Source organism: Triturus cristatus, chromosome 11, assembly GCF_964204655.1.
Source record: "Triturus cristatus chromosome 11, aTriCri1.1, whole genome shotgun sequence".
NCBI lineage: Eukaryota > Metazoa > Chordata > Amphibia > Caudata > Salamandridae > Triturus > Triturus cristatus.
The window spans coordinates 278832811-278851977 of record NC_140594.1 but is presented as its reverse complement, the minus strand read 5'-3'; the positions used below and the strand labels follow the sequence as shown (position 1 = coordinate 278851977).

Genomic DNA, 19167 nt, shown 5'->3' with positions numbered 1-19167 from the left:
TTTAAAGGAAGGCTGCTGCTTACCAGTGGGTTCGAGAGTGAGAACGTCATCCAGACCTCCAAAGTCATGCTAGAAGCCTCATATTAGGATGGCTGCAGCCTGCTGCAAACACTGGTGTTGATATCCCCCATATAGGCCAGTGCTGGGACCCTATGTGAACCCTCCAAAAGCCTGTACAAAGCAAAGCTTGTAGTGACGTGTTCACGTAGGCCAGAGAGGGTGTTGGGTAGTCTTTATGTCCCGACTCCTGGCCTCCCCCAAGCTATCCACCCTCTTATGCAGTTCAGAAACTCGGCTCTACGCCATTTTGTTTCCATGCTGACGTTTCTTGGTGTATTTTATTTAGGCCAGGCTGGAAGTTTAATGTGGGAGCACACCCTTGAGAGTCAGTGCCGCACTGGTGGAAAGACTGTATGTTTCCCTTAGTGCATCTACAGCTACAGGATATCGTACTGCTGCTTTAATCCCATATACCCACTACAAGCTCTGGGTTGCAGTCTCTGTCGCAGCCCAGTGTAAAATCTCTTCCTGGGGTTTAGTCCTTAATGTCTGCTCCAGGGGGTCCTGGAGCAGCACCCAGCAGGTATGTTTCGGGTTTCAACAGAAAAGAAACCTATGTTGTCCGAGTGCGCCCACCTTTGACAGAGTAGACCAGTAGTAGCATGGCTGCGTCGGACACTGCCACACGTGGTGCAGACTCCTTGTACGTTGGCGATGCGAAACCTCCACACAGGGTCTGCACGAAGACACTACTGCCCCGGTCCACACTGGGATCACAAGTAGTTCAACTTTCTTGTAAATTGGTTTTCAAGAAAGCCTGATAAATGCGTAACAGGTCTGAAAGGTTGACTGTCTCTTTGTTGGTTTGGGGGGGGAGGGATTATTTCTTTGTTTATTTCTGCAATAAAGTAGTTTCACATTCTTTTGCACGAAGCCAAATTACCAAGCACCCCTGTCCCTTAGTAAAGTACAGTTTCAAAACTGAACACTTTAACGAAAGAACACTTTTTAACACCAGTATGGATAGCTACCAGTACTTGGTTATGGTCTTACGGTTACGTGGTGGGCCTGGACACTGCCCTAACTACCTGATACATAAAGCCTTGAAGCAGCAAACTATTTAGGGCGGGAGTCTGGAGGAAACCTCTGGCGCCAGGCAGGACCTTTAACTTAACCCCGGCCGGGCCCTTCATCGTGATATATGAGACTGTACTGCCGGCGGCCGCTACTATGCCAGGCAGAGGCAGTGGCGCAGCCGCGCAGCATCATCAAATCACCATCACATCACCATGCTAAACCAAAAAAAAAAAGCATTCTTTGTTTGGCAATGGGCGTGGCTACCGGTACTTACTTACGGTTACATGGCGGGCCGGGGCACTGCCTTAATTCACTGATATAGGCCTGGTGCTGCTGCTGCCTCCCCTCAACATTGGTGGGCTCACTTGAATGCTGCTGATGACTCGTAGGGTGCGGGTGTGCTGGGGCGTGGCAATCTGTAATCTGCTCACGCTGCCTGGCTGTCGCACAGACCCTACACCTGCAGAACCAAATGCAGCCCAAATTGCCAAATCAGTGTACCCACCCACTGGAAACACTGAGCTAAGGGCCGCCAAAGCAGTAATGCCATCAGAATCTTCTTGGCTCAGGGTCTCACAGCCGCAACACTCTTTACAGGGTCTTGGGAGACAAGAACAACACTCTGCGGCGAGTGAGTGAGGTAAATATCAATCATCATTATCATATGTGACGTCACGTTTAGCAGACGCGTGTAGACCCGGCCCTGATAAGTAAATGCCGGTGCTAAGCACCGGAAAGCACCGGCACAAATTAAGCACTGCCCTAGACCCCAATGAGGACACTTGGTGTAAGGATTTGGCAGATGCCAGTGGACTGGAAACCTTACCAGATACTGGCTTGGTCTCGCCTCCTAGCATGGCTGCGGAGGAGGCAGCCTCAATTGCTATGGTGGTGAGGAGAATGGCCAAGGTCCTGGACCTTCATCTGCCCTTCATGGCTGTCAAGCCATACGTCTTCATTGAGGTGCTTCAACTGGAAGTTAACCCATCTGAACCGCTTCTCCCATTTAACGAAGCCCTCACAGATGTACTACTCTGGTCTGGTCCAAGTACCTGTACAAGGACTCATATGAATAGGACAATTGTCTGCTGCCATCGTCCTGCCCCAGGGGACCCCAATTTCCTCATGCAGCACCCCGGAGAGCTTGGTAGTCTTACCCTCCACTTTCTGAGTAAATCCTGGCACATTCCCTACCACCCCACCGGATAGGGAATTCAAAAGGCCTGATACCTTGTGCAAGAAAATAGTTTCTTCTGCTAGTCTGACACTATGGTCAGTGAACACTACGTACCTTTAGGGGCCGTTATTCCCATTCACACTGAGATTCGGTTTCATAGGTACTGTCACTGGTCTCAGAGGAGGCTCAGGCCATACTCTCCTAAGCTATTGGAGGCGGGAGAGACGCAGCTAAGTTCACAATCCGATATGGGCTGGACACGACCGACTCGATTGGCAGAGCAGATTCTTTGTGGCCTTATGGTGCCATGCCTTGCTGAGGACTACTGGCTTTTCGGGGGATGTCTAGGCTTCATTCGTGGACATGCCCTTTGATGGCTCCTGTCTCTTCGGAGATAAGGCAAACTCTGTGGAAGAGTGCTTCAAGTATAGCAGGGCTACGGTCAGGTCCTTGAGCCTTTCCATGGCCCTTTGCCAACCCCAGTCTGCCTTTCGCTCCTTTCATTACCACGGAAGGGGCTTCCATCTGTGTTTCTACCTGTCCAGCCACCACATCATGCAAGCTTCCCAGCCCATGCTGGCCGAGGACGTGGTACCCACAGATCCCGTGGGTCAGGCTACCAAAGTTTGGGAAAGTCTATCACTATCCCAGCAGCCGCAGCCTCCAAACCTCTTTAATTTGCCCTCCGACCATCATGGGCATTTAGTGGTAGGTAAGATACAATAATCTAGACACTAGAGGTAGATAACCTCTAACTGACGGGTTCTGCAGACTTTCCAAAGGGGCTACTCCCTCCCCTTCATGACCACTGCTCCACCCATGACACCCACTTGCGAGAGGCTGATGGAGGACCATTTTTCCATACTCCATCAGTAAGCAGCGGTTCTCTTGGCCTAAGGAGACATTGAGAAGGTGACAGCAGGAAAAGTAGGTTGTGGGTTCTATTCCTGCTACTTTCTGGTGCCCAAGAAGGATGAAGGGATTTGTACTATCCTTGACCTGTACCCTCTCAAGTTCTTATTGAACAAGGAGGAATTCAAAACGCTCACGCTCGCTCAAGTCCTGTCTGCCCTGGACCTGGGAGACTGGATGGTAGCGTTGGACTTGCAGGACACATACTTCCATATCTCAGTCTTGCCTGCCCAAAGATGTTACATGCAGTGCATGGTACCTCACAAGCACTTTCAGTTCACCATGATCTCTTTTGGCCTTACCAGCACCCCTCGGGTGTTCACCAAGGTGACAGTGGTGGTTGCAGCTTATCTGTGGAGATCAGGGATGCCAGTCTTCCCTGATCTCGACGACTGGCTGTGGATGGCAGGATCGTCCCAGGCAGTCATCTCCAACCTCCAGACTACAGCGGACCTACTGCATTCACTGGGGTTCACTATCACTGTACCGAAGCCACACCTGACCCCTTCTCAGACGCTCCCTTTCATCAGAGCTATTCTAGACAGAGTGCAGTTTCAGTTGCAGGCTTATCCTCCTGAACAGCGAGTCCAGGATGATCAATCTATGATACCAGTGTTTCAGTCTCTATCCTGGGTTTTGGTGAGACCGACTGGGGCAGCTGAGTCTCATGGCCTCATGCAGCCTGCTTGTAACACATGCCCGCTGGCATATGCATGCTTTGCATTAGGACCTGAAGTTCCAGCGAGCGCAGCATTGGAGAAATCTCTCTGACATGGTCAAGATCTCTGAGGACACTGCAAAAGGTCTGCAGTGGTGGTTGAAAAACTGATTCGGTCAGCGGCAGACCCATCTCCCTTCCCCAACTAGATCTGAAAGTGGTGACAGATGCATCACTCCTGGGCTGGGGTGGCCATCTGTGAGAGGCAGAGATCAGAGGAAGCCGGTCTCCATGGAATCCAGACTCCACATCAACCTGTTGGCGCTTCAAGGGATCTGGTTGACTTTGAAAGCCTTTCTACCCTTGTAGGAGGCTTGCTTACTATATGCTGCACACTTATTTAAGTGGAGCACCTTGCACTAATCCATGCAACCCTTGTGGTGATTTTAGTGGTCTTTGATAACCTTTTGAAAGCTCTCAAAGTGTTAGCTGTGGAGAGCAGCCTTCAGACTTATCTTGAAGGAGTGTTAAGCAGCTTGGTTTACCAGGTTATTCATGTAGTGTGAGTTAAACGAAATAGAACCACACAGCGTATATATAAAAGTATGTCTATTTATTACACAGCACTCACTAACACATTGGTATATATCCTACCCAGAGCTATATACACAAATACACAACAATACTGCAATTGCAATAAGGTAAGTAGCACAAAATTCAGTGGTCTTCGGGGGAGACTAAACCATATATTAAGAAAGTGGAATGCGAACTTCGAACAAAATTGGGACTTGTACCAAGAGACTCAGAGGAGCTGGGGACACAAGGAACCACCCAAGGTAAGTACCCAGGAGCCCCACGGAGGCTGCGTACAGAATGGAAACACAGCCGCGTGTCCAATAGAAGTCAACAGGAAGGAAAGTCGCGGTTGCAGTTTTGGAGAAAAAGTACCCTTCCCAGTGGACCCTGAAGAAGCCCCATGTAAGACATAAGGTTGGAGAGTCACCCCACCTGTGTATACCCCAGGAACCAGGATACCTACACCAGGGAAGCCAGGTTCATAGATGTGAAGTGACGTCCAAAACCGTTGTAGATCACAATGGAGGACTTCAGAAAAGATGCAGCTGGAGTAGACTGTGCAAGAGTCCGGTGGAATCCAGAGGTGGATTCTTGAAGAAAAGAACCTGTAAGCAGAGGGCACAGTGTCTATGCCACTTGGAGCAATGCCAACAGATGATGGACGGTTCAAAAGAGTTGCCTGTGACCATGTCACTGCAGCTGTGAGGACTAGGCGATGCTGAGGAAGACCAGGCGCCATACACAAGCTGACCCATGTCGGAAGTCGAGAACTAGGGGGTCGGTGTCCCACGGGTGTACCAACAAGCCTTGGCAGTTGCAACAGGTGTTGATGTGAAGAAGACACAACTTTGGGACCATGAGATCCAAGGGACTCACCAGGAGCAGGAGAGTCAGACCAGGCCCCCAACAAGCATGGGAGCCCACTGAAGCATGAGAAGACCCTTGATAGGACCCACAGGCGAAAGGCACAGGTGTCAGAAGATGATCTCAAGCAGTTCACCATAGATGAAGGCCCACAGTGCAACGGATGCAGTGAGGACAATGATGTTGGCAGTAAGAGATGCAGGCAGCTAGAGCTTCTTGTAGCCCGAAGATCTCTGGAGTGCAGAGCCAACAAGCCTTGGCAACGGAAAGTCGACGTGGTGTACAGGGGTTCGGTCCCAGCGTTTCCGACGAGGGTTACGGGCCTCAAAATTACAGAGAGGACAGGTCAGGCCTTGAGGGAGTTGCAGAACCACCACCTGTGTTGCTGAGCCGTTTGAAGTCCGTGGGACGTCAATAGCAGCAGACTGGTAGGCTTTGTTGGTGTGCCTGCAGATGCAGTGACACCTTCACTCCAAGGGAGATTACTTTGGGTGTCCTTGATGCCCACAGGTCTGTTGAAGATCCTGGATGAAGCAGAGACACAGGCGACGAAGAAGAGTTGCAGAACAGTGAGACCAGGAGCAACAGGAGTTTTCCATGATGCGGCCTCAGTTCCAGGCGAAGTCCAAGTGTTAAGACGGTTGAAGAGTGACCTGGTTTCTTGCCCCACGACTAATCTGGAGACCCACCCACAGGTAAGCCCTTAACTACCTTAGGAAAGGGGTTAGGACGACTCAGGGGTCCCTCCCAGAGAGGAGTTGGACAGAGGAGAGGATACCCCATGTCCTTTGTCCAGTTTCATGCCAGAGCGGTATTGAGGGACTCCCTGAACTGGCCCAAACCGGATGTTGCAAGAAGGGAACCAAATGTGCCCTTCAAAGCTGTCTGGTGGTGCTGGCAATTGCACCCCCCACCCGCCCCCAGCCAAATACACTAAGTCCTGTCTGGGAGGTGGTCACACCTCCCTGTGACAGATCTATTGTTATACCTTCCCCTGTCCAGCTCAGCAGCAGGCGGGCCGAATTGTATCTGTTGTCAGCAGCAGCACTAGCTGGCTGGCAGACCCAGGAAGGCTGTTACTGGGAGTGCTAGGGGCTTCCTGAAGGAGCCCCCCAGTTCATGGAATCATACCTCCAACACTGGTAACGGTGTTAGGGTATGATTCCAACATGTTTGATACCAAACATGCCCAGGTTTGGCACAGCAATTATATAGTTAGCAATTGCGTAATGACGGATGGCCACTATATGTATCAAAATGGCTGACTGCACTTCGACTCCGGGGTTTGTAGGGGGTCCTGCTCATGCAGGGGCACCATCACACTTACAACCAAGCACCCTACCTTCAGGACTGAAAGGCCTGCCATGGGGTGACTTATAGGGTTTAAGTGTAGTGAGCTTAGATATAAGAAAACATATCTGTCTTGAGAGGTGCAAGCACCAACTCACATAGGCTTCAATGGCAGGTCTATAGTCACATTTTAAGTTGTCTCCCATGGGTGGCACAATACATGCTGCAGCCCATGGGAAACCCCTGGTGTATCTATGCCCTGGGTACCTTAGTACCATATACTAGGGACTTACAAGGGTACACCAGTAGCCAATTGTGGATGTACAGCAGTACTTAGCATGGTAAATTTAGGGTGGTAGCACAGTGACTGGGGTCCTGTTTAGCAGCAACCCAGTCACACTAGTAAAACAAACATACTGACACCAGCAAAAAGTGGGGGTAACTATGAAAGTAGATTCTACTTTCTTACAACCCTCCATAAAGGGAATGCAAGTGCAGGTGTTCACAGACAACACCACCGCCAGGTGGTACTGCAACAAACAGGGCAGGGTGGGGTTGTGGACTCATTGTCAAGAGGCCCTACACCTCTGGACATGGCTTTAACATCAATGCATATCCCTGGTGTTCAACCCCTGGTGGGCTCTCTGAACCCCAGGACGGACAAACTCAGCCAAATATGCCTAGCGGATCACGAATGGCGTCTCCTTTCAGAGGTAGTGCAAGGTCTCTTTCAGCAGTGGGGAGAGCCTTGGTTAGATCTGTTTGCCACCTCTGAAAATGCACAATGTCAGCAGGTTTGCGCAATGGGGTTTCCAATGCGGAGACTCTATTGGAGACAATTTTTGTCTCGAGTGGCGTTCAGGCCTTCGGTACGCCTTTCCTCCAATACCACTCCTGGCCAGAGTTCTCATGAAGATCAGGAAAAACCTGGCTCAAGTCATCTTTGTGGCTCCGGACTAGGCTCAGAGAGTTTGGTATCCCGAGCTGCTGAGCATGGCCATCGGTCCCCCAATCGGGCTGCCTCTTCAAGAGGTTCTTCTGTCACAGCAGCAGGGGAGGGTTTTCAACCCGAACCTGTCAACTCTCTGCCTTCATGCATGGAGATTGAGTGGTGACAGTTGACAGCTTTCAACCTTCTGCAGAAGTATGTATTGTTACCTTGGCAGCACGGCATCCCTCCACCAAGATGGTACACGCCGGGCGTTGAAATAAACTTATGGCATGGTGTGCTGAGGAAAAGCTTGTTCCCTTATCTGCCCCCCCCCCCCCCTTCCCCAGGTTCTTTTATTTATCCTCACCCTGGTTCAGCAGGGCTCTGCATTGGGCACTTTGAAGGGTTATTTATCTTCCATCTCCTCTTTTCTGCGACTGCCAGATCAACCATCTCTCTTCAGGTCCCCTATTGTAAATAGGTTCCTTAAAGATCTGCAGCACATGTTTCCCCAGCTGCTCTCTTTATTATGCCTCAGTGGGACCCTAATTTAGTTCTTACTGTCTTAATGTCCACTCCCTTTGAGCCACTTCATTCTTGTCCTGATAGCCTCCTCACCCTCAAGACGACCTTTCTTGTGTCAATTACATCTGCCTGGAGGGTCAGTGAGCTACAGGCGCTGTCTTGTCAGTCTCCTTACATCTTGTTTTTCCCCGACAAACTGGTCCTTTGGACTCAAGCATCCTTCTTGCCGAAGGTAGTCACCCCATTCCACGTAGGTTAGTCCATCACGTTACCTATGTTATGTTATATGCATTTCTAGAGTGCACGTTCACCAAACGGTTTCATGGTGCTAAGGTATCTGGAGCACGCGACTAATCATTATACAAGTGGTTGCCTGAAAAGCCAGGTCTTTAAATTGTTTCTGAACCCAGAGTAACGGGCGGTCAACCTGATTTCAGGTGGAAATGCATTCCAAATGCGGGAGGCAAATATGGAAAATTTGTAGCCGCTGAGTCTTTAAAAAAAAAAGTAGGAATGGTGAGCAAATTTGAGTGCGTAGATCTCAGATTGCGAGAGAGGATGGATTTTTGCATGCGAGCAGAGATAAAACCAGGACTACCAATCTGTAGAGATTTAAAAATGGAGAGTTGTTCTATGGGCAGCCAATGCAATTTTCTCAGCAGGGGAGTGATGTGACAGTTCCAGGTTTGTTGGTACGTTAATCTGTGTGCCTTATTTTGAACCAGTTGGAGTCTTCAGTTCAGACACTTGGGCCCGAGTAGAGAGAGTTAGCATAGTCTAACCTGGACGTGTCCAAAGCAATAATAGGCTGGGTGAGAGCCTCGAAGGAAAGGACTTTACTGATCTTCTCTAATTTTTTGGAGCTGTAGAAAGCAGGTGGAGATTATAGCCTCAAATTGAGTTTTCATAGACAATTTGGCATTGATCAGTACTCCGAGGCTCTTAACTGAGTTCTTGGGCATGGGGGGAACCCATGGGGACAGGCCAGAGTTTCGACCTCCACAGGTCATGTTTATTTATTTCTGGTGGTGACAATCTCTGTCTGAGTTCAATATAAATTGGTTGTCATTCATCCAGATTAATAACATCGTGTTTTGGAAAGAGAATTTGCATTCCGGGGAGTTGTTTGTAGTGAAGATCAATTGCAAATCTTCTGCATAATTGTAAACTTTGACCTTCATTCGGTTCAGAGAGCACACCAGTGGACAAAAACATACAAGTTAAAAAGGTAGGGGAACAGAGAAGATCTCTGAGGGGCACCACAGGTCAACCTAACCTTTGGGGAACAGAAGGCGAAAGCCTAACCGCCTGGGACCAATCTTTCAAAAAAGAGATAATCCACTCCCGTGCAGAAGGCTGAAGCCCTGCGGCCTCGACACGGTTCACCAGGATTTTGTGGTCGACTGTGTCAAATACTGCCAAAAGGTCAAGAAGCACCAATGCCTGGGTGGTGTCGAACTTTTTATTTTTTAATTCCTGGATATGTTTTTAAAAATCCTGTTTTAAAGGGTAGGTTTTGGTAGGAATTGAATTCTACACTAAGCTCTAAACAAAGCTTTAAAATCGTAAAATTAGCAGCAACTTTCAATGAATTTCTGTTGATTAATCATGTTATATGGAGTTTCAGGTGAGGGGATTTTTTCAGTGATAGACTAGATTTTCTTCTTTTGGCTGGTGCTGCAAGATTCTTGGATGGCTCATTTTCCATACATAATGGATGGTAGAATGGCTTTGAGCTTGGATTTCTCTACAGCCGAGGACTGTACCATGTGCCGCTAAGACTTTACTCTGGTACAAGATTAGCAGTTCAGTGCAAACTGGAGGACCCCTGCAACCTTGCATGCATTTTCATTTTGCTGAGCGTCTTCAAGTGTGGCACATATGGCAATCTTGGGCAGAGTCAGCTCAGGGCACAGTCTTAGCGAACTTCTCCTACTTACAAATTCACTGAGATGACAAATAAGTTACTGATGTAAAAGGCTTTTGCTAGAACTTCTTAATTGCTTTATTTCTGTGGGTAGCATTCCATAATATTTTTGGCACTTTTGTGTTATAGAAGAGGACCAACAAAATGCTAATCAGTCTTGGTCCCACCACAGGAACAGAAGCAAGTCCTTATGTGGTTTGTCTTTTCTGTGCCTCATATATGAGGGTGCAGCTTAAGTCTCTGTGCATCTCAAGCTAGGGGCCCTGCTCCTCTATCAATTTGGATTGAATTGTTCTTTTAGAGCTGGGTAAAGACTGATTTAGTTATGGTTGGTCTATTCTTGTAATGGCATACACAGACTAACCAAAGGAATTCCCAGGGTTTAAGAAGCCTTTTAAGCCAATATTTTTTTATTCTTCACAGTGCGTTGACTTGTGTGATTTATATGCCCAAACATGGGACCTAAGCTCGCTCTGCCTGGGTACTCCACGTCCACCCCACTGATGAGGCTTACAAGCCTGAAAAGCACCTGCGGTTACTTGTATTTTAAAAGAAGGCATGTGAGCTAAGAGTTCGGGCTGGGGGTGTCAAGACTAATTTGCATATGTTTGGCCCCCATTATTTATTGATAAAGGAGTTCAAATATGCTGGACTGAAATGCTACCAGCACAAATTCTTGGTGGTTAAGAGCTGGTAAAAACATTTCATCCATCAGCTTTTTTAATATCTTCAGGCTAATATGCTGACGAGACATAGGTGCTGATTACAATGTCGGGTGGAATCGGGACCGACGACCTCCAGTCGGTGGTCCCGACCGCAATATTAGGATGCAACCGCACATGCTACAGTTGCAGACTCCCATTTATCTATGGGAGCTTGTGCTGCAGTCCGAAACCAGCTGCAGCACAAGCTCCCATAGAATAATGTGACTTTGTGTATATCCCTGCACTGCATGACAGGCACCTCATGGTGCCTGCCACACAGTGCACGTATTGACAGGGCGGTACACCCAAGGCTACGGATGCATGGGCCCGCAAAGTCACTTTCCAACAGGCTTTTCATGTCGGAAAGCCCTTTTCCGACATGAAAAGCCTGCCGGAAACCGCCATCATAAACCCCACGGCAGAAACGCCGTCCATAGGGGATTATGTGCGGCCTCTGACTGGCTGATGGCTCCTTGCGCCCGTCGGAAGACAGTCATATTGATCAGACGATTTCAAATCTGACAGGCTGAAATTTGAAACCTTGGTCGTTGGTCGGAGGCTTTCCGACCGACATCCAAATTGGCCCCTAAGCGTCACTCTGCTGATGAGACCCATAGACATGAAGGACATGTAATTGTGGTGATTTTTAGAGACATGCAGATTGAGACCTTATATCTCTGTGGCAACTCTGGGGTGATCCTTGCAGAGTTTGACCGCCTAGCTATGGGATGAGGGTTACCAGGGTATCCAATGTAGTTTATCATTGGAGTGATGGTGTAAAAAACTCACAAAATGACTAATTGCTTGTAAATGTGAAAGACGCTTTTGGCGATATGCAGATCATGACTGTCTGACAGCAGCGACACCTTGAGAACACCTATGTGTCTGCATGTACCTAAACTCTACTGAAGTAGAGCACTTGTGTGGAAAGGATGGCACTGTTAAGGGCGTTCTGAGCCTCCAGCTCTGGGATTGATGTTCTTATTGACTTGTACTGTGGCTTCTCTTGAGGTGAAGTTCTGAGAGATGTGCTGTAAAGCTCTCTAACCCGTTTCTCTACCTTTACAGGTGATCACTATGTATGAAGACAACTATCCTGAATCTCTCAAACGTCTCTTCATTATCAAAGGTGAGACCTCATCATATTGCAGGTGCTAGGCTACTCTCTGTCTCTATCATCAATCACAACACACACTATGCACACAGAACATGCACATTCGCTGATCTACACTAGCAAGTGTGCGCACATACACGATAGACCATGCACCATCATACACAACACACACACTGCTTACCTTCCCTCACTACTCCACCACTCCCCCCACCCTTGAGATATACCCAGTCAAGGAGCAGAATGACTTCTCTAGGTACACATCAGACAGTCTGTACAGCTAATTCACAACTATAGTACAGGTAACAGAACTGCTTAGCTGCAACAGGGAGAGTAGAATACTTGCTAAGCAGCAAACATTGAATTATATTTATTGTCATTATTTGTGAAACATTGAGTCCTGTGCAAAAAACAAAAAAAGATCTTTAAAGTTAAATGTTCTCATTTGGGCATAGCTGTCATGGAGGGCAGCATAGGGCTAAACCCAGCAACTTAAACATGACCATTTCATACTTCTTTTGGACAGAGAGTAACACAATTTGAAAACAAGTTGGAAAGAAGGAAAGTTATTTAACACATATTTACCAGCGTTGTTTCCAACTTGCACTGCCACAACTGCATATTAATTTCTACAGCACTCAACATTAATAGCAAGGATTCCAGCACAGGAGAAAGCTGTCAGTGAAGGTCACACTGGGTATATGTGAGGGGGAAATATATTGAGTTGTAGTACAGCGGTAGAAGCTATCAGGTGGCTTAAGTGTCCACAAGGCAGGAATCCCGGGTCCCTCTGTAAGATAACAGATGCCATGGAGGGCAGTCATCAGCACTGCACCAAGCACAATATTTGAAAATGGATTATTTAGAGTGAGTGACTACCCACCAAAGGGAACAATAGAAACCCTTTTCTGATGGATACATCTGCCTGTGGATTCCTCACCTTTTGAATTGGCCCATGCGCAGCATTCAATGGAATCTTTTCCTCATTGCTCTCCCACGTCGACGAGGACGTCACAATGGAATGTTTCCGCACGCGACTCTGCATGATGTCATCGGAGCCATAAGAAGACCTCGTCGGTGTGCTGACGTCAGTTCCCTCTTTTCCGTGCCGTCAAAGTGTAACTTTTTTTTCCAGGAGTCTCCATTTCTGGAGTCTCTTTGTTGCAGGTTTTTCCTGTAATTGTAGCAGTGATCATGGCTACCCAGAAGAAGTCTGGGTATAAACCTTGCAGGGAATGTGGGGGTCATATGTCGATTACTGACCCCCATGAGGATGGTTTATGGTGCCTCTCATCGGACCACGACGTCGAGGGGTGTTCGTCATGCAGGCGCATGAATCTGAAGGCCTTGAAAGAGAGGAAGGCCAAGTTGTTTATGGCCAAGGCAAAAAAGCAGAAAAGGGTCCGAAGGAGGTCGAGATCCAAGCTCCTGTGTGTCCGGTGCCAGAACCGAAGCCAATTAGACTGCCTCCTCGAGCGGTCTCTGAGCCGGCGGTAACGGATCAAGGATATCCAGCCTTTCCAGCTCCAGGTACTGATCAGTCGCATTTCCTGAAAGCAATTTTCGGCATGTTTGCCAGAGCGGTTAACCCTGCTGGTGCTCCGGTTGTCCCCATGGGACCGCTTTCATACTCCTTGAATGTTTGCCACCTCACTTCACACAGGCACCTTTCATGCCAGTGGCTTTGGGGAGTTTGCCTCTCCCGATACTGAGGTTCTTGACGCCAATGCAATCCCTGGAGGGTAGAGTGCCGTTGGATGGGTTGTCTCCCACGCCATCTGGCTCCGGTCCGGTGCCTATGACTATTCCTGTGGAGCCTCCATCGATGCCGGTCCTGAAGTCACCGGTGCCGAATCTGGTGCTTCTGATGCCGGTCCCTAGAATGAGATGCAGAAGGGAGCCACAGAGGCTGCTGGAGGAGGAAGAATATCAGGAGCAGCAGGAAGAGCCTGCAGAGGGTGAGATTGTTGACCTTATGCAGGAGTTTGAGGGACTGCCGGAGGCTAGTGGATTGGACACTTCTCCTGAATAAGAGCTCCCCTCACCGAAAGGCCTACCATTGCAGGAGGTTTCCTCTTATCACTCTATAATAAGGAAGGCAGATCTATTGGATTTGCCGTTACCTACTGCAGAGCTTAAATCCAATATTTTAACAGAAGTGCTTCATTCTCCTTCTTCTGCTTCAGAACCTCTGCTTCCCTTTAATGAGGATTTGACTGAGCCCATTTTAGAGGTGTGGCAGAAGCCAATGACTGCCCCTGCGGTGTCCATATCGTTAGCAAGGAGATATAAGGTGGCTTTGGGAGATCCTGCTTTTCTTTCCACACACCCATCTCCTGAGAGTTTAGTGGTCCAGGCATCATGCTCTACTAAACAGTCTGTAGGCTCTTTCCCATCTACGCCTGCAGATAGAGAATCCAAGAGGGTGGAGCAGTCGGCAAAGAAAGTGTTTTCTTCAGCCAGTATGGTTCTGAAATCGACAAATGCAAAATGTCTGCTGGGTCGCTATATCCACGCTCTGATGGACTCAGCAAAGGAGGTGCTCCCAAGCTTCGGGAGTATGTTAAGGCCCCTTTCGCGGAACTTCTATCTGACACCCTAGCTGCGGCCTGTCAGATCATTCAGTCAGGACTAAATACTGCGGACTCTGTCACCAGAGTTATGGGTCCCTCGCTGGCAACCAGGAGACCCGCTTGGCTAATAGGGTCTGGGTTTTCTTCTGATGTACAGGCCACTCTATTGGACTTTTTGATGGCTCTCGTCTTTTTGGAGCCGAAGCGGACTCAGTGCTACACTGCTTTCTAGGTAGTAGAGCCTCAGCGAGATCATGGGGTCTTCTACCCCAGCCCAGAGGTTTTGGGTACCTCCGATTTCACAGGGTTGGCAGGACTTCTTCCTTTCGAACCAAACAACAGCAGCAGTCCCAACAGCAGCAACAGGCGAACCATCTGTATAGGTCATACAGAGGAAAAGGTCATCTACGAGGCACAGCTCGGCAGCAAGCTTCCTCCTCCCCCTCCTCCTTCTCCTCCTCCTCTCCCGCCCCTCCAACTGGTACTGCAGGGAAGCAGCTCTACATCCACAATCCTAGAGCATGTTGGTCCTGTGGGAGGACGGGTGTCCCATTTCCTACGAAATTGGAGGTCTTTTACTTCAAATCTCTGGGTATTTGATCTCGTAGAAAATGTGTATGCCCTTCTCTTTCCCCTCTCGGTAGGGTTGGTGCTCAGAGGACTACCTGCTGCTTCTACAACAGGAGGTTCTGTGTTGCTGCAGAAAGGTGTGATAGAGGTGGTTTCGGAGCAGGAAAGAGGTCAGGGATGCTACTCCCGGTGTTTTCTGATTCAAAAAAAGGATGGTCGATTGAGGCAGATCCTAGACCTCTGGGTCTTGAATTTTTACCTCCGGCAGGAGACGATCAAGATGTTGAAATGAAAAAAAAACCATTTATATAGCGCAATAGCTACCCTGAGACATCCCAGCGATGCAGACGAACGCGGACAGAAGAAAGGACTCAGCGGTGTAGATGCAGTTGTTAAAAAGTAGAGTCTTTAAAAGTTTGCGAAAGGGTAGGCGATTGGGCTCCGTCCGCATGCGTGGGGGAAGAGCATTCCATAGCTTGGCAGAGTTGTAGGAGAAAGAGCGTCCGCCGCATCTAGCTCTCTTTATTCTAGGTAGTAGGGCCAGGAAAGAGGATGCTGAGCGGAGGTGCCTGCTGGGTTGGTAGCAAGTTATCATGGATCAGCTGATTGTAGGGCCCTTCTTCCAGAAGGCCTTGTGCGCAATGCACATGGCTTTGAATTGGATTCTCTCCCTGACCGGTAGCCAGTGGAGGCTCCTCAGTGCAGGAGCTGTGGACTGCCGATGAGGTGTCTGGAGGAGCGTGCAAGCTGCGCAATTCAGGCGGGATAGAGTAAGACCTTGGACCGTGATTTTTTTTTGCTTGAAATGTGAGAAGGGGTAGTTTTTTATGTAACATCCTCAGCAGGCCGTAGCAGGCAACCGGAAGTTTTGCCGCTTGGTAGTTAAAACTAAGGGAGCAGTCCAACCAGATGCCAAGGCTTTTGATCTGGTCTTTGGGGACTGGAGCAGGGCCAAGGCATTTCGGTCAGAGTCGCTCCGAGTTAAAAGAGGGGGAGTTCCCGAGAAGCATAAGCTCGGTTTTATCCCCATTGAGCTTTAGGCAAGAGAGTTCCATCCATTTGGATACCTCCTCTAGGCAGCTTCCTAGGTTGCTTGGCAACTTCTTGGGGTGGTTTAATGCCACCACGAGCTGAGTGTCATCAGCGTAGGTAATGATTTTTATGCCAAATGGACGGACAACATCTGCCAGGGGACTCATGTAAATTGTGTGGGGCTCAGGGAAGAGCCCTGAGGCACACCACAGCTGAGGGGCATACGTTTGGAGACAACATCGCCTTCAAGGACCTGGAAAGATAGTTCACCTAGGAAGGATTGTATTCAGGCGATGGCACTGCCTGACACTCCCAGGTTCCCAAGTCTAGGAATCAACGTGTTGTGGTTTACAGTGTCAAATGCGGCACTGAGGTCAAGAATGATTGCCGCAGAACCCCCATGATCCAAAATCCTCCTATCCTCCTCCGTTACTGCAAGGAGGGCGGTTTCGGTCCCATGTTGGGGATGGATCCGGTTTGTGAAAGATGGAGTAGATTGTTGGTTTCTAGAAACTCTGCCAGCACTGAGTTGATGTGTTTTTCCAAAATCTAACTCAGGCAGGGAAGGAGGGAAATAGGGCGGTAGTTGCTCAGGTTATCCTGGTCGAGATTGGGCTTTTTTAAGAGAGCCTTTACAATAGCACATTTCCTTGCCGGGGGGACCACTCCAGAGTAAATGGAGGCGTTCAGCAGGTCGAGAACCGTTGGTAGGATGTTTGCTGTGACTGGTGACAAGGCACGGGGGGCGCAGGGTCTAAGGGGGAGCCCGATTTTACCCGGTGCACGATGGGGTCTAAAGTTACGATGTCCGGGGTGGAGTAGCTTTAATGTAGCTTGAGTTCCACATCCTGAGCTATTAGTGGGGGCCAGAGTTAGTTCAGACTGGATAGGAGTAAAGGTAGAGTATTTATTTTGTATTTTCTGGTGGAAGAACTCCGCCAAGTTGTTACAGCGGGACTGGGCATCGTCCGGGGTTGGTTGCTTCTGGGGCAGTTTTGAAAGGGTTTTGGCGATCCAAAAGATTTCCTTAGGAGAATTAGAAGCTGCATTATTTTTTTTCCTTGTAGAAGGCGGCTTGAGCGGCTTTGATTTCGCCTTTATTGGTTTTTATTGCCTCCCTGTATTCGGATTTGCTAGAGACTACATAGGTCATTCTCCGTTTCCTCTCTAACCTTTTGCAGTGTTGTTTGAGTTCCCGTAACTTTGGGGAGTACCATGGGGACGTCTTTGTGCTACTTTTTTTGTGGGTGTGCCTCATGGGGAGCACATCATCTAAGGAGCTCTGGATTCAATAATGAAATTTCTCATTGGCTGGGATAGGGTTAGGGTCCCTGTCAGGTCTGGTAGCTTCGAGGGCTGAGATCCATAGTTCTCTGGGAAGCTTGGACCAATTGCGTTTCCAGCTTGTGGTTGAATTGGAAGGAAGGGTGGGGTCCGGGATTTCCCAAGACAGGGAAATCAGGAAGTGATCAGACCTGGGTAGCGGGGGACGGTGCTCCTGATGTAAGTTCGGTGCAGTTGCTAAAAACAGGATCAAGTAAGTGGCCCTTAATGTGGGTTGGTTCAGATACTTTCTGCTTTAGCTGAAGTGCGGAGAGGCTCATGGTCAGCTCATTAGTGGTATGATCAGAGGTGTTGTCTAGGTGAATATTAAGATCTCCTAATACTGTGAAGTTAGATGGCGAGCAGGCTCGATTAGCTATGGTTAGCGGGAGGGTATTGAGGAATTGACCTAGGGCCCGGGTGGGCGGTATATTAGTAACCCAGAGAAGATGATAGTGGGGGAGAAATCAAAGGAGAAGGAAAGACTCTTGCAGTCTGGTATCAGGTCTGGGGAAATGCGACAGCTAAAGTGGATTTAAAGACAATCGCTAAGCCCCCCCCTCTGCCTTCCTTACGGTCCTCTCGTTGTATGAGGTAGCCGTGAGGGAGATTTGGAGTAAGGACCGGCTCGGACTTATTAAGCCAGGTTTCCGTCAAGAAGAGAGCATCAGGGGGGCGTGGCTAGCTGCCATCGAAAATGGCCGCAGCCTAGAGAGGCTCCGAGGGTCCTGGAACCGACCCCGTCTATCCGTCTACTTATCTGGCTGCATAAGCACTCCAGATTGCAGGACAATGTAGTGGCAGACTCGGGATGCCGGGCGATCCACTTTTGGGACTCTGAACTGGTTTCCCGCGGCGGCTACGGCAAGCACTTCACCGGCGGCCTACACTGGCGGGGCAAGCCGGGAGCCACAGTGAAACGACAACCGACCGCATCGGAGCTCCTGGACAGGTGAGAGTCAGCGGGAGTGGCGGCTGATGCACCGCCGCAGCTGCGACTTCCCGTATTTGGACGAGGGCACCCTGCGCAGCTACAGACAGGACAGTAACACCACAAGACCCGCAGGGCTGCGGGGATCAGGTGCACGCGGCTCGCGGCTGGGATCCGATCCTGATCATCATTGCGGGCAGCCGGGGCCGTGAGTGTGTGTGTATTCTTCCCCCCCCCCCATCCCCCGCTCAGTAAAGAGGCCTGCGCGGCATAAGGAGACAGTGCTACGTGAACACTGAGCGCTTATCGAGACACAGCCTCGGCCCTGCTCGACCTGGGATTCAATCACTCTGGCGGGCGCCATTTTAAAATACAGCGCAGCGCTCCTGGGCAGCCATGATTGACTGTCTTTACACAGTGTATGGAGGCATTACACCTGACAGGTCCTCCCCTTACCTCCCAGAACAGTGGTAACGGTGGTATTGAGTGCAGGGAGCGGAAGTGGGACAGGTATCACCGTGACGCAATCCCAGCACAGAGGCCCCCAAAGTAGAAGGCGGAGGGGAGACAGTGCCTAGATCACAGCACACCAGCAAAAGAAGGCGAAGTTCGTCCATTGCATTGCCTATTCCTCCCTACATCGTGCTACACTTACTCCAGGATTACAGGCACACGGTTACCAGCACTCCAGGTGTGACAGGGCGGTCCCCGGCGGAGTGGTGAAGGGGTGGGAAAGTCGACAGGCCGCGAGGATCTAGCTCTTCCTCTGGCTGGTGGCGGCGACTACCGCCCATTACCCCAAGAAGGGAACGCACCCACTCAAACAGTCAGGATGAGTACCAGGAATTTAAAAGGCATGAACCAGGCGAAGCTGGACAAGTACGCATATACCAAACCACAGATGGACCCTGAAGACAAGCAGGCACAGTCGGCTTCCAGTGCACAAACTGCAGTACCGCAAGAAATAACTCTAAAAGACATTATGG

General features: G+C 49.4%; 1 protein-coding gene across 1 annotated transcript in view; it reads left to right on the top strand.

Moving 5' to 3' along the window:
* Nucleotides 1-19167, top strand: part of LOC146784031 (SEC14-like protein 2) — a 534640-nt gene that overhangs the window by 192567 nt on the left and 322906 nt on the right. Inside the window, exon 7 of the mRNA XM_085634515.1 lies at nucleotides 11710-11770. Within this exon, the coding sequence (XP_085490641.1) occupies nucleotides 11710-11770 (61 nt within the window). The remainder of the gene's footprint in view (nucleotides 1-11709; nucleotides 11771-19167) is intronic.